At 47.1% G+C, this 12740-nt stretch overlaps 1 protein-coding gene across 3 annotated transcripts in view; it reads left to right on the forward strand.

Moving 5' to 3' along the window:
- The window catches only part of MYO18B (myosin XVIIIB), a 255617-nt gene that overhangs the window by 148201 nt on the left and 94676 nt on the right, over positions 1–12740 (forward strand). For all 3 annotated transcript variants that reach the window (XM_038575488.1, XM_038575489.1, XM_038575490.1), the window contains exons 33-34: positions 2640–2744; positions 10036–10188. In XM_038575488.1, coding sequence (XP_038431416.1) covers positions 2640–2744; positions 10036–10188 — 258 coding nt within the window. The remainder of the gene's footprint in view (positions 1–2639; positions 2745–10035; positions 10189–12740) is intronic.

Consider the following 12740-nt stretch of genomic DNA (forward strand, 5'->3'; position numbering starts at 1 on the left):
GCATCCTCTTGGGCAGGACTGAGGGGAGCCTTGGTGATTGTCAGAACCTTGGCAGGAAATGGGAGTCTAGCTGAGCACATCCTCGGGCAGATCTGACTTCCTTGGTACCCTGCCCTCACTGCAGGGGGGTGTTTGAGAGCCGAACCCATTCTTCACCCCCAGTGGTTGATGCTACTGCATCTGTCCTGCTCTTCAAATATTCCTTTTGGGGTCCCATTCAAGCTCAGTCCCTCTGGGGCTTCACATGGATCATTCTAAGGAAGCAAGTGCATTCCTTCCCAAATTCCTCAGGATTGGAAAGAAAGAGTCAATGATTTTGGACTCATCCCAATCTGAGTGTCCCTGAGTTAAGTCTCAGAACCTCCTGAGACTCCCATGAAATAGAAGAAGGGATAGAAAATGTTCTGCCTTCCTGTGCTATTGTGAAGGTGAGATAAAAGAATGAGAAGTGCCTTGTAAACTGTAAAGTACCGGGAGTTAGCATGGAGGGGCCAGTTTCTGCTTCTTTTCCATTCTTACATATCTGGGAGAAATGAATGGGATTCTTTGAACACCCAATGGGCGCCATGCACCAGGCTTGGGTCTTGATGTCCACCAGCATCTTTGCTCTTCTGAAGAACTCTGTAAAGTTTGTTGTTCTGGTTCACAGATGAGGAAACCAGAGTTCAAGGGGTGAAATGAGTTGCCCAAAGTTACCCAGCCGGGAAGTAGCCAAGCTGGGACTTGAACTTAGGTGTGTCTCACTCCAAAGCCCAGTCTCTTAACAAAAACAGTAGACTTAAATTCTTTTTCTTTTGCAAATGTTTGGGAAGTATTGACAGAAGTCAGCATTGGGCAATGCTCTACCCTTTAGCTTCCCATAAGGGAATTTGCCAAAGGCTCTGATAAGTCTTGCATTCAACAACCTCTTAACTCAGTCATTCCCACACTCATTCCAGCATGGACTTTCCTCAGTCCTCCACCTGCATACCCATCACCCTCCAGAAAACTTTGGCTTGCTTGATACAGACTTTTTATTCTTTTGTGTATTTTTCAAAATGGATCTTAGCTTTGCCAGTCTTCACACTAAAAGCACATATGAGGAGAGGGCCTTGTGTCTCTCACTCTTGAAAGAAAGTTTTGAAATGGACTTGCTTTCTCCATAAATGACCATCAATCAGTACTTTCTTTTTGCCCTCCATGGGTCAGGAGATGGAAGCCCCCAGTCCCTGCCCTCGTGCCCTCCCGTGAAGGTTGCACAATTTCTGGTGCATTGTAGAAGTGCCTCAAAGCATCATGAGTGCCCTGAGCCAGGGCTCCGATGAGGTGGAGATGTGACCCAGGCCCTCCTGAGGCTTTTCTGTGGACAGATTTATAAAGGGGGAGCATGAGGTCAGAGAAAGGTGTTTTTCTCCTGATGACAGATGCTCCCCTGGACCTCACATCTAGTGCCCACTCTGCTCCGTCTGTCTCTTGCCGTGGCAGGAAATCAATTGCTTTAACCACCAGGGTGGGAATGCTGATGGCTGTCCAGGGTGACAGAAGAACTGGGGCCAGAGGGTGGAACAGTAACTGCTTTTAGCGGCAACTGACTTAGGAGTGTGTACTTTAGAACTTCTCTTGGACTCAGTTTGCCCACCAGGGCAATAGGGTCATTGATCCAGCTTGGAAAGGGAGGGTGAAGGGTGGGCAAGATAGCATATAGGAGAGAGGCTGGCGGGGAAGAGGGTGTGCAGAGCGGTTGTCGTGGGGTATTCACGTTAGTGGAGAACACCTGCCTCTGCTGGGTGAGTAGAGAAATCAGAGCCAGATGTAAATGAAATGAGTTGCTCAGATCCTAAATGTCTTAGTCTGTTTGGACTGCTATAATGAATCATCACAGATTGGGGGCTTAAATGACAAACATTTACTTCTCGCAGTTCTGGAGATTGTTTGTGAAGTCCAGGATCAGGGTGCCAGCAGACTGGGCATCTGGTGAGGGACCTTCTTCCTGGCTTACAGACAAACTGGCCTCTTGAGGTCCCTGCTGTCTCTTCTTATAAGGGCACTGACCCCAGTGTGGAGGCTCCACCATCCTGGCCTTATCTGAACCCCATTCTCTCCCAGAGGCTGCATCTTCAAATAATACTACCTGAGAGATTTAGAAGGTTGACATAGGAATTTTGGAGAGACCTGAACATGTAGTCTACAACACTGAGTAATTGCAAATGCAACCCCCCCCCCCAAAAAAAAATGGATCCACAGTCTATTTGAGAAAGAAGGTGGATGCATTTTAACATGTTGGGTAAATGTGGCCCAGAGCCTTAAAAGTCAGAGTGCCAAGATTTTGCCAATATTCAAGCAAGGTCATGGCATAGGAAGGAAACAGTTGGTAGGGAATGGGTAGGGAACTGGGGGCAAGGGCTTCATGGTGAGTGGCAGGGGGCTTGCCATCACAGACCAGCTCTCCTCATAATTGTGGGGCTCCCAAGCTCTTAGTCTCCTGAGTTCTCCGACAGAGACGCCTTCCTCCTAATCGCTAGGGCGGCCTTCATGGGACGGGGCTAAGGGACTGCGAGCTTCCCAGTCGCCCCCTCCTCCAGACAGTCTCCCTGCCTTGTGGGCTTTGTCCGGATGGAGCTCATTTATCCTACTTTTGCATCTGCCCTTTCTGCCCGCAGCTCCGCCAGCTGGAAATGCAGCTGGAACAAGAATACGAGGAGAAGCAGATGGTCCTCCATGAGAAGCAGGATTTGGAAGGCTTGATTGGAACCCTCTGTGATCAGGTAAGAGGAAATCATCAGCAGACCTTCCAGAGAACACATTCCCTGCCTCCAGGCCCTGTTAAGAGAAATGGATTCAAGGTGGGGGGTGGGGAGGGCAGCTCAATAAGTCTTCAGGAAAACTCAGAAGCTGGTCATTTCAGCTAGCCTCCACTTGCTCCTCCCAAATGCCCTCTTGCCCATCAATTCTGGCCCTGTCCACATGCACTGGGTCTTCAAAGGACACCTTCTGGCGGGGGGTGGGGGTCCACACACAGCAGGGTTCTTGGAAGGGCCATGAGAAAAAACAGAGGAGGCCTGGCCAGCAGGGACAGACAAGGTCGCCTTGCCTTCAGCAGCTGTCAGGGCGGGAGGATAGGCAGCCTAGCCCTTGGCTTAAGGGGATGAATGCGAATGGCCGCTGTGTTTGCAGCTGGCCTTGTGAGAATAAGACTTTTGTTAGCAGCAACCAGGCTCAGAGTCAAGCACATGTAGCTTGAAACCCTAGCTAGGGGAGGTGGGGGGGGGGGTACACCTGGGTGGTTCAGTGGTTGAGCCTCTGCCTATGGCTCAGGGCCTAATCCCAAACCCTGGGATTAAAAAAGAAAGAAAAAGAAAAGGAAAAAGAAGCCCTAGCTGGGGAGCAGCCCCGGTGGTGCAGCAGTTTGGTGCCGCCTGCAGCCTGGGGTGTGATCTTGGAGACCGGGGATCAAGTCCCACATCGGGCTCCCTGCATGGAGCCTGCTTCTCCCTCTGCCTGTGTCTCTGCCTTTCTCTCTCTGTGTCTATGAATAAATAAATAAAATCTTAAAAAAAAAAAAAGAAGAAGAAGAAGCCCTAGCTGGGGCTGCTTCTGTGTCTTCATGGCTTTATGGCTTTGGGTGAACTAATGAACCGGCTCTGAGCTTCTGGAGGGCAGAGCCTTGTTGTATGTGTGTGTGGGGGGGGGTTGCCATGGTGGTATACCAAGGTTCTCGACTGTGGCCCCGTGGACATTTCAAACCATGCCATCCTTGGCTGTAGGGATGCTGTCCCATGCACTGTGGGATGTCAAGCAGCATCCCAGGCCTCCATCTACTAAATGCCAGCAGCAGACCATCCCTCTTTCATTGTAACAACCAGAAATACCTGCAAACATGACCAAATGTCCTTTGAGCACAAAATCCACCTACCCCTTTGAAAAAAAAAATCCACAGCTGTAAATAAGGCGGGCAGCAGAGCACAGCGCCAGCTCCTGATTTCCCAGTTGGGGAGAATCACTCCTCTATTTCCCAGATATTCCTTGCCCTGCCTGTACTGCCTCTGCATGAAGCCCGGCTTTCGGAGAGAGATGCCTGTGGCTTCTGTGATTTCTTTTCAAGTATCACAGGAGTGTATTTTAATGTCTTTGCTTAATGGGCATTCAGTGTCTTTTAATTAGCAATGATCTCACTGTCAATCACCAGAGTTACTCTTTCTGGTCACAAAGGAATGTGGGCCCCTCTTCAAACGGTCATGTAGGGCAGCCAGGCCTTAGACAAATAGGTGCTCATTGTGCATTTTTAAAAGATTTTATTTATTTATTTGACAGAGAGAGAGAAAGAGAAACAGCATAGGCACAAGGGAGCAGGAGAGGGAGAAGCAGGCTTCCCACCGAACAGGAAGCCCATGTAGGGTTCAATCCTAGGACCCCGGGATCACAACCTGAGGCAAAGGCAGACACTTTAGCTAACTGAGCTACCCAGGAGCCCCTGTATTTTTTTTTAATTGATCGAGTGAGTCCTGGGGCAGGACCACCATAGCACTGAATGTCAGGGTTGGAAGCTGAAGGAATGGACAGGAAAGCTTTATCATCTTCCTGCTCTGAATTTTCTAGTGTCTCAGCCAAGCCAACCCGGCCAGTGAGTGCAGAGCCATTGGGGTTACTCTTTCTTTAGCATTAGTGCAAGAGAGCCCAGCCCAATATTTGACTCTAGAATGATAGCAAGAAATCACTGGGAGAAGGTGGCATTCTATTCAGCATGGTCCACTGAAGGAGACAAAGTAGGTAATTCAGTAAAGAAAGGGTTTTTTTTTATAGATGTTGCTGAAATGAAACATTTTCTGTGCAAACGGAAGGTGACTAGAAATGAATAAAATGCTAATTTGGTGTTAGTCACTAAGCTGGAACCCTTAAATAAATGATCGCATTTGGCAATTTTCTAAAGTTTTATTAAGATGTTTGCCAAACACATGAAAGAGTACAATGAATAATAGAATCAGTGCTTATGTACCAAGCACCCAGGGTTCACATAAATTAAAATTTTGCCGTTTCAGATTCAGATATTTTTAAGGAAAACACACTTCAGAAACAGTTGGTAGCCCCTGTGGTTTCCATTCTTAAAGCTCCTCCTCCTCTCTCCTTCCCCCTTCCTTCTTCCTTGCCTCCCAGAGGAGACTATCATCCTATGGTTGGAGTATGGAATTCCCTGGCATATGTGTTTAAACTTTAACCACATACAGTAATATGATTCTGCAATTTATTGCTTTCACCATGTTTGTGAGACCAGTCCATGATAATACGTGTAGCTCTAATTCATTCATCTTAACTGCTACACAGTACTATTTTTATTTGTAATTCTATTCTTCCACTGGTGGATATTCAGTTGTTTCTGTCCTAAGACACAAAACTACAGTGCCTATTCTTATATACATCTCACTGTGCACATGAGCAATAGTTTCTCCAAGGGAACTCCATGTTTCTCCATGTTTTGAGATTATATTTTTGGGTGCACCGAATTTTATTATTGTTTCATTTACTTAGCAGATTGCTCCTTTGATTATTATGTGGTCTGTCTTTTCTCCATGAATGATTTTTGCCTTATTTTATTTTGCTTGATTTCTTTTAGTTAGTTTGGCTGCAAGACATTTTTAAATTCCTTCATGTTCAATTCTTCCAAGTGTGTGTGTGTGTGTGTGTGTGTGTGTATGTTTTGTTTAATTCAGCATTTCAGTCTCAAATTTTTTATAGGAGATTCTAATTCATTTACATTTATTGGAATGACTGATATATGTGGAGTTATTTCTATTCTCTTATTTTTAAAAGATTTTATTTATTCATGAGAGACATATAAGAGAGGCAGAGACATAGGCAGAGGGAGAAGCAGGCTCCTCTTGGGGAGCCCAATATGGGACTAAATCCTGGGACTCTGGGACCACCCCCGAACCAAAGGCAGATGCTCAACCACTGAGCAACCCAGCTGTCCCTCTATTCTTTTATTTTGTGTTTAATATTTGCTGTCTTATTGTCTCCTTTCTTTGCTTCTTCTTTTATTCCTTTCTTGCTTTTGAAATTTTTTTATATTAAAGATTTTATTTATTTATTTATTTATTTATTTATTTATTTATTTATTTATTTATTTAAAAGAGAGCAAGCTGGGGGAGGAGCAGAGGGAGAGAAAGAGAATCTCAGACTCCAAGCTGAGCACAGAGCCCAATGTCAGGCTCCATCCCACAACCCTGAGATCATAACCTAAGCCAAAACCAAGAGTCGGATGCTTAACCTACTGAACCACCAGGCGCCTTGTAGATAACTATTTGATTGTAATTTTTTCTAACATACTCTATTTGTTTGTTATTATTAGTTCCTTCTTATAAATAATAGAATTGAGGCTCAAAAGCTAAAACAAATTGTTCAAGATCATATAGCTTGTAAGTGGCCTAAGTAGACTTGAAATGAAGTCTGTATTATTTGAAAGCCAGTATTTTTAAAATCTAGCACTATGCTGCTTAAAAATGATTAAGGTCCAGTTAATTAAAAGAAACCTTTAGTTGCCCATGTTGATTTTTTCAGAATGTTATCCCATTCTCTTGCCTAGCCTCAATTTCCCCATCTGTAAAGTGGCTGATTATCCCTACCAGCATTTCCAGCTTATATTTTTTAAGTGCTCAACAGACATTTAACAACTGCCCCAGGCAATTTGGCTTTGTGATTAATGTTGAAACAGTTGAGATTTGAATATAGTTTCCCACAACAACACTAAACATCATTTAGATTTATTGGTTAATTATTCACCAGCTTTATCCAAATTTGAATCTCTGTGCTACAGAATGTGAACTTGCAGAATGACATTTATTTCCCATTAACCTAATGAGCTCTCCCTCTCTCTCTCTTTTTTTGCTCTCCTCTCTTGTTGCAATTCATTATGAAGGGGAGGGTGACGTGGTCTGAGATTTTTGTTTAAGTTTCATTTGCAAACATCCCACTGGAAAGGAGGCAGAGTGACAGCATTTTCAGGGTCTTCTGAGCCGTGGTCAGCACCAACATCAGGGGATGCCCCTGATGCCAACCTGCCCTGCAGGAGACTGAATGCTCCTTATACTCTGGGATGTGTAAAGAGCAAGAACAGATAGAAAATAAGAAAGATGCCAAGTATGCTGCTTGAATGCAACCGTGGTGAAGAACCTGGGCTCGAGTTAGTGAATCAGGATTCAGGTTCCCCTAGCGCTACAGTGCAATGGTTAGAGACTTGCATTCTAATGCTGGGTTAGAATCCTCCCTGCAGAGCCACACCAGAACCTTGAGAAGATTCCTTACTCTACTAATTGCATCAGCTATACCTCCATTTTCCCGAGACGGTACATGAGTCTCACATCGCTTACAAGACGTGAGCTAGCCCCAGGTGACTTCTCTTGCTCTACGACCTACTCCACCTCGTGTTTTATGCCCTCATGCTAATCACCTGGAACCAGATATACGAGACTTTCTCAGCTCTCTGTCTTTGCTCATGGTGTGGCTTCTTCCTAGAATGCCCTTCCCTGCACCTCACCTGGCTCCCACTTACCTAGGCCTCTTTCTGATCCCATCTCAGCCGTAGCTGGCTGACACTCCTCTGTACTTCCACAATACTTTCTCTTAGACGAAGGAGCAAAACCTACCTCTGTTATCATACATTGCACTGAAATTACCTTTTTCTGATCAGGGCAGCTGGATTTCTTTTTCTTCTTTTCTTTTCTGTTCTTTTCTTTCTTTCTTTCTTTAAAGATTATTTATTTATTTATTCATGAGAGACACACACAGAGAGAGAGAGAGAGAGAGAGAGGCAGAGACATGGGCAGAGGGGGAAGCAGGATTTGATCCCAGGACCCCGAGCTCATGCCCTGAGCTAAAGGCCGACGCTCAACCGCTGAGCCACCCACGTACCCCTGGACAGCTGGATTTCTATCTTAACTCTGCCACTTACTACCTGTGTGATCTTGGGCCACTTTCTTCTCCCCCTGTAGGCTTCAGCTTCATCTTCTGTAAAATGGGAACTGTAATAACTACACACCTCATAGATTCTCCAAGAGGTCCAAACAGGTTAACTCCCATAAAGTGTTTAGAACAGTGTCTGACACTTAGGAAGCTCTCTATAAATGTTAGCTATTTCTGCTTTTATAAAGGCAATAAAAATAATAATAATGTCTATTTTTAAGAGACGGTCACAGGAGTTAAATGCAATAACATGTGACGAAGGGCCTGGCACCATGCCCGGTTCTGATCTTAGCTCGGCAGGTGAGATTATATAACATATACATTTATGTATGTGTGTATATATATATATTAGACCAGTATTTGAAACTTAACAAAGCAATACATCTGAGAACAAAAAGGTTAGATTTGAAGAACTAACGCATGTTTCAAAGAATCCAAAACTGGGAGCAGAGAAATAGTAATGCAAAATCTAGAGGAGTGCATTCTAGGTCATCAGACAATACTCATAATTCTTTATATTTGTAAAGCGCTTGACAGCATACAAAGTGCTTTCTGATCCATTATCATGCCTGATCCTTGTCTTATCTCAACATGGAGGATAGAGTTTTTATTTTTATTTTTTTTTACCTTATATTTATAGACCAGGAGCCTCGGGTTCAGAGCGGTGGCGTGATTCAGCCATACTTCCCGCTGCCAGCAAATGGCCCCAGGGTTTAAAACCTGGGCCACCCTGTTCCAACCCCTACCTTCTTTCTAGAATATTCTGGGGGCATTGTGAGCATCCCAGGAAATGGTTCTGTAGAGACAAAGGTATCCAGGTGTGTAGAATTTGGGTCCCACAAACACCTCCACTGCATTTTCTTGAAAACTCCGCATCTGATTGATCGGTCCTCATTCTTTCCGCCAGTCTCCTAAAGAGGGGGGCTGTTAGTTTCTTTGCGAGTTTCAGAGATACTCAGTGTCTTTCCCATCAGCACCATTTCTTTCTTTTTTTTTTTTAATTTTTACTTATTTATGATAGTCACACAGAGAGAGAGAGAGAGAGAGAGGCAGAGACACAGGCAGAGGGAGAAGCGGGCTCCATGCACCGGGAGCCCGACGTGGGACTCGATCCCGGGTCTCCTAGGATTGCGCCCTGGGCCAAAGGCAGGCGCTAAACCGCTGCGCCACCCAGGGATCCCCCCATCAGCACCATTTCTAGGGGAGACAGCGGACTGTCAGTGTTTCGGGTCCAGCCTCAGGTAATCCTGCACCTGCCTCCATTCATCTCAGCCTGTACTGTCGGCCACTGGGAGTTTTCGCCCCCCTGACACCAAGTCCAGGTTGTGGCTTCTGCAGGAGCCACTGGAAAGCTGCCCACTTGAAGGGGCAGGACATTCAGGATTTTGGGGAAAGGAATGTGCTCCCTTCTGGGTAACATCCCTTTGCAGAAAATGACCTTGTGCCTTAACCTGGCAAAGGGGACCAGCGCAAGGGACAAAAAACTCGATTTAGACCAGCAAAAGCAGCACAGCTATTTTAAAACTATTTACTGAGGTGTAACATGCATGCGGGGAAGCACGGTGTACCCCACCTGCACAGCTCAATGAATTTTCATAAACTCAGAGACAGAGCACCCATAGGAATAGCATTAACAGCCAGTGGGGAGTTAGCTCTCTTGCCCTAGCTAGTCTCAGCCCCGGTAACTGCTGTCCTCACTTCTGTCACCAGAGGGCCTCACCTGACCCCTAGGCACTGATGAGGTGGGGAGAGGCCTTATTGATGACTTGGGTGCAAAAGATGAGAGCCGGTGACTTTGATGCTTGCAGGCTGTGAAAGCAGCAAGGAGCACAGCTCAGATTCTCATGCCTTTATTATGAGTCAGGCCTGCAGCTAAACAGCTGCTTACTTCCCATAACAGCTCTGTGTGGTTGGTGCCGTTCCCATTTTGCAGATGTGGAAGGATGAGGCTCGGGGAGAGGAGAAAGGTCTTGTCCAAGGTCCCACAGTGTGAGAGGCAGAGGCAGGATCTGAGACCAGGCAAGCCTGCTTCCAGAGAACTTGGAACCTGTCTGTCCACTGCTCTACCATCTTAGCTCACCAGAGCCTTCCCTTGGCTTCCAGATTGGCCATCGAGACTTTGATGTGGAGAAGCGTCTTCGGAGGGACCTCAAAAGGACTCATGCACTGCTGTCAGATGTGCAGCTCCTTCTGGGGAGCATGGAGGATGGCAAGACGTCGGTCAGCAAGGAGGAGCTGGAGAAAGTGCACAGCCAGGTGGGTGTCGTGGTGTCCCTTTAGGACCAGGCTGGGGAGGATGCTGCAGCCAGCCAGGGACAGTGGCTCTCTGTCCCAGGTATGGCTGTGGCCACAGCAGTGACCTCTGACTTTCCCAGACCTGCATGAAGATGGGCGACACTGAGGGGCTGGCTGGGCAGGTCACATGGAGGTGGAGGATGAGGAGGATGGGTTTATAAATGACTGATGAGCCCAGTTCCCTTCTTCAGGGCTGAAATAGAATGCACCTCAAGGACATGGGCAGAATAGGGGCCTGAGGCAGAATGGCTGGGTGCAGCACGTGCGTGTGGGTGTGTGCATGTGTGTGTGGTCGCTGGAGATGAAGCCACCAGTGATCGTGCTAATACAGCAAAGCTTGCACAACCACCACCACCGACAGTGCCGATTAGAATGGTAATGAGTTACCTTTGGCTGTCACCTGCCGGAGTGCCCACCATGTACCAATTATGCCATGCAGGATGGCACATCATCTCCAGTTCCCAAAGGAGGTGGCAAAGAGGGGACGAGACCCACCCAAAGTCACATAGCTAGAAAGTGTCCAAGCTGGGATTCGAACTCAGGGCTCCACCCTCCCTGGCAGCCTCAGAGAAGGACTGGAGACAGATGGGCAGTGAGACCAGGCAGAGGCCAGAGACCTTGGGGGGTGGGACAGGCTTGGGCTGTGCCAAGTGCAGGCGGCATGGCCCGGGGTGGTAGGTGTTGAGAGATGTGAGGGCCAGATCCCACAGTGGAGTGGTGGGGGGCTTGGGGAGAGAGGTCCCAGAGCAGGGACACAGGACTGGCTACCCAACCCCACAGGGAGCTGGAACGAGGCATGGATGCTCAGATCCCCACTGGGGGTGTTGCGCCCATGCTTTTGATGCGTGCACCCACACGTCCTGTGGGTAAACCATTTGTGCTGAAGCCAGGTGTGGGGAGCTGGAAGGTATTTCTTGCTGCCTTCACCACCTCACCTTCTCAGGCTCTTGCCCTCCTTTCTTCTTCCTTCTCTGGCCTCCTATCACATGGCCTTAGCCCTGCCATCCCCAGAAGCTCAGATGGGTTATCCGTATTTTTTGGAGTCTCAGGCAAAACTATATACTTCCTGATAGCAGGACTATGCTTTATTTGTGTCTGATGTTGCCCATCCAGTCCACCGCATGTAATAAATACTGAATAAATGTCAATGGACTCATTCACCTAATGAGGAAACCAGGGTACAGAGAGGGTGAGAGATTAGCCTGAGGTCACACAGCCAGTTAAAGGCAAAGCTGGGCCTTGAACCCACATTCCCTGACTCCAAAACCAGTAATCTTCTCTCTTCCTTCTGGAGCTCATGAGGGTCAGCGGGTTCCCAGGCAAGCAGTGAGAGGCAGCAGAGTCTAGCTCCAGGTCTTAGAAACTGGATCTAGAGCCTTCTACACGTCCTGTCCCTGCATCAGTTTCCCATCTGTAAAATGAAAGGTTTCACGTAGAGATTATTAGCTACAGGAGAACCTCCCCCTGCCCCCAACCACAGTTTTTTTTCTAAACTAATTTTTAGGCTTAATTTAGATATCATTAGTTTCTCTGTTCTCTTTTGTGCAGGCCCAGTCTCTCCTCTGGTCTGGGACAGTTTCCCAGTCCTACCTTGCTTTTCACGACCTTGACAGTTTTGAGGAGCACTGGCCAGGTATCCTGTAAAGTGTCCCTCCAATCTGGGTTTTTGCGATGCTTTTCTCATGATTGGACCAGGTTGGTGGGTTTTTGGAGAGAATACCCCACAGGCACAATGCTGTTAAACGAGACCACATGGAACGGCTCTACTCTCTCAAAAATTCTAGGATTTTTAGCAGTTCCTTTGTTTAGCAACCATGCTTGGCTAGTGTGACCAACCATCCCGGCTTGTCCTTGATTGTCCTGGTTTTAGGGCTGAAAGTCCCCTGTCCTGGGCAAGCCCCAGACAAACCAGGACAGTTGGTCACTCTATTCTCTCCATGGCCAGGTCAGAAAACCAGAATCACCTGGGCTTCAATGTGTTACCTCACTCAATCCTCATACCTCTCTCCTACCCCTGGGGCAGGGGAAGTGATATTGTGCCCACCTCACGGATGGGGAAATCCTGTTGAGAGATGGAAAGTGGTACGCCCAAGGCAGCATAGCAGCTGAGTGGCAGGGCTGGGATTCATATCCAGCTCATGATTCTAATTGTAGGATCTAGGGGTTCTTTTGCCTGCCTGTTTGGCTGTCCACATGGGTGGCCTTTTGACTTGCCTCATGTGGGCTGAGATAGTGGAGCACTTGGCCAGGCCTCGGGTTCACGCAGCCTCTTTGTCAGGGGGCCGTGAGCTCTTCACCTCCCCACAAATACTCCTAAAGCCACAGCCACCCAACATCCCCCTCCCTACAGGTGATTCTTCTTGAAAAAGAACCAGGATGGTTTTGTGCCTCCTTCTTCTTCCTTTTTTAAGTATTCATGAGAAACCTTCCTCTGCAGGGTTAAAATGTGTGTTCTTGAAAAATAGTGGTATTTAATGAAGGCGCCTCGAGCTGAATCAAAGAGCTTCATTCTT

Source organism: Canis lupus, chromosome 26 (assembly GCF_011100685.1).
Source record: "Canis lupus familiaris isolate Mischka breed German Shepherd chromosome 26, alternate assembly UU_Cfam_GSD_1.0, whole genome shotgun sequence".
NCBI classification, from domain to species: domain Eukaryota; kingdom Metazoa; phylum Chordata; class Mammalia; order Carnivora; family Canidae; genus Canis; species Canis lupus.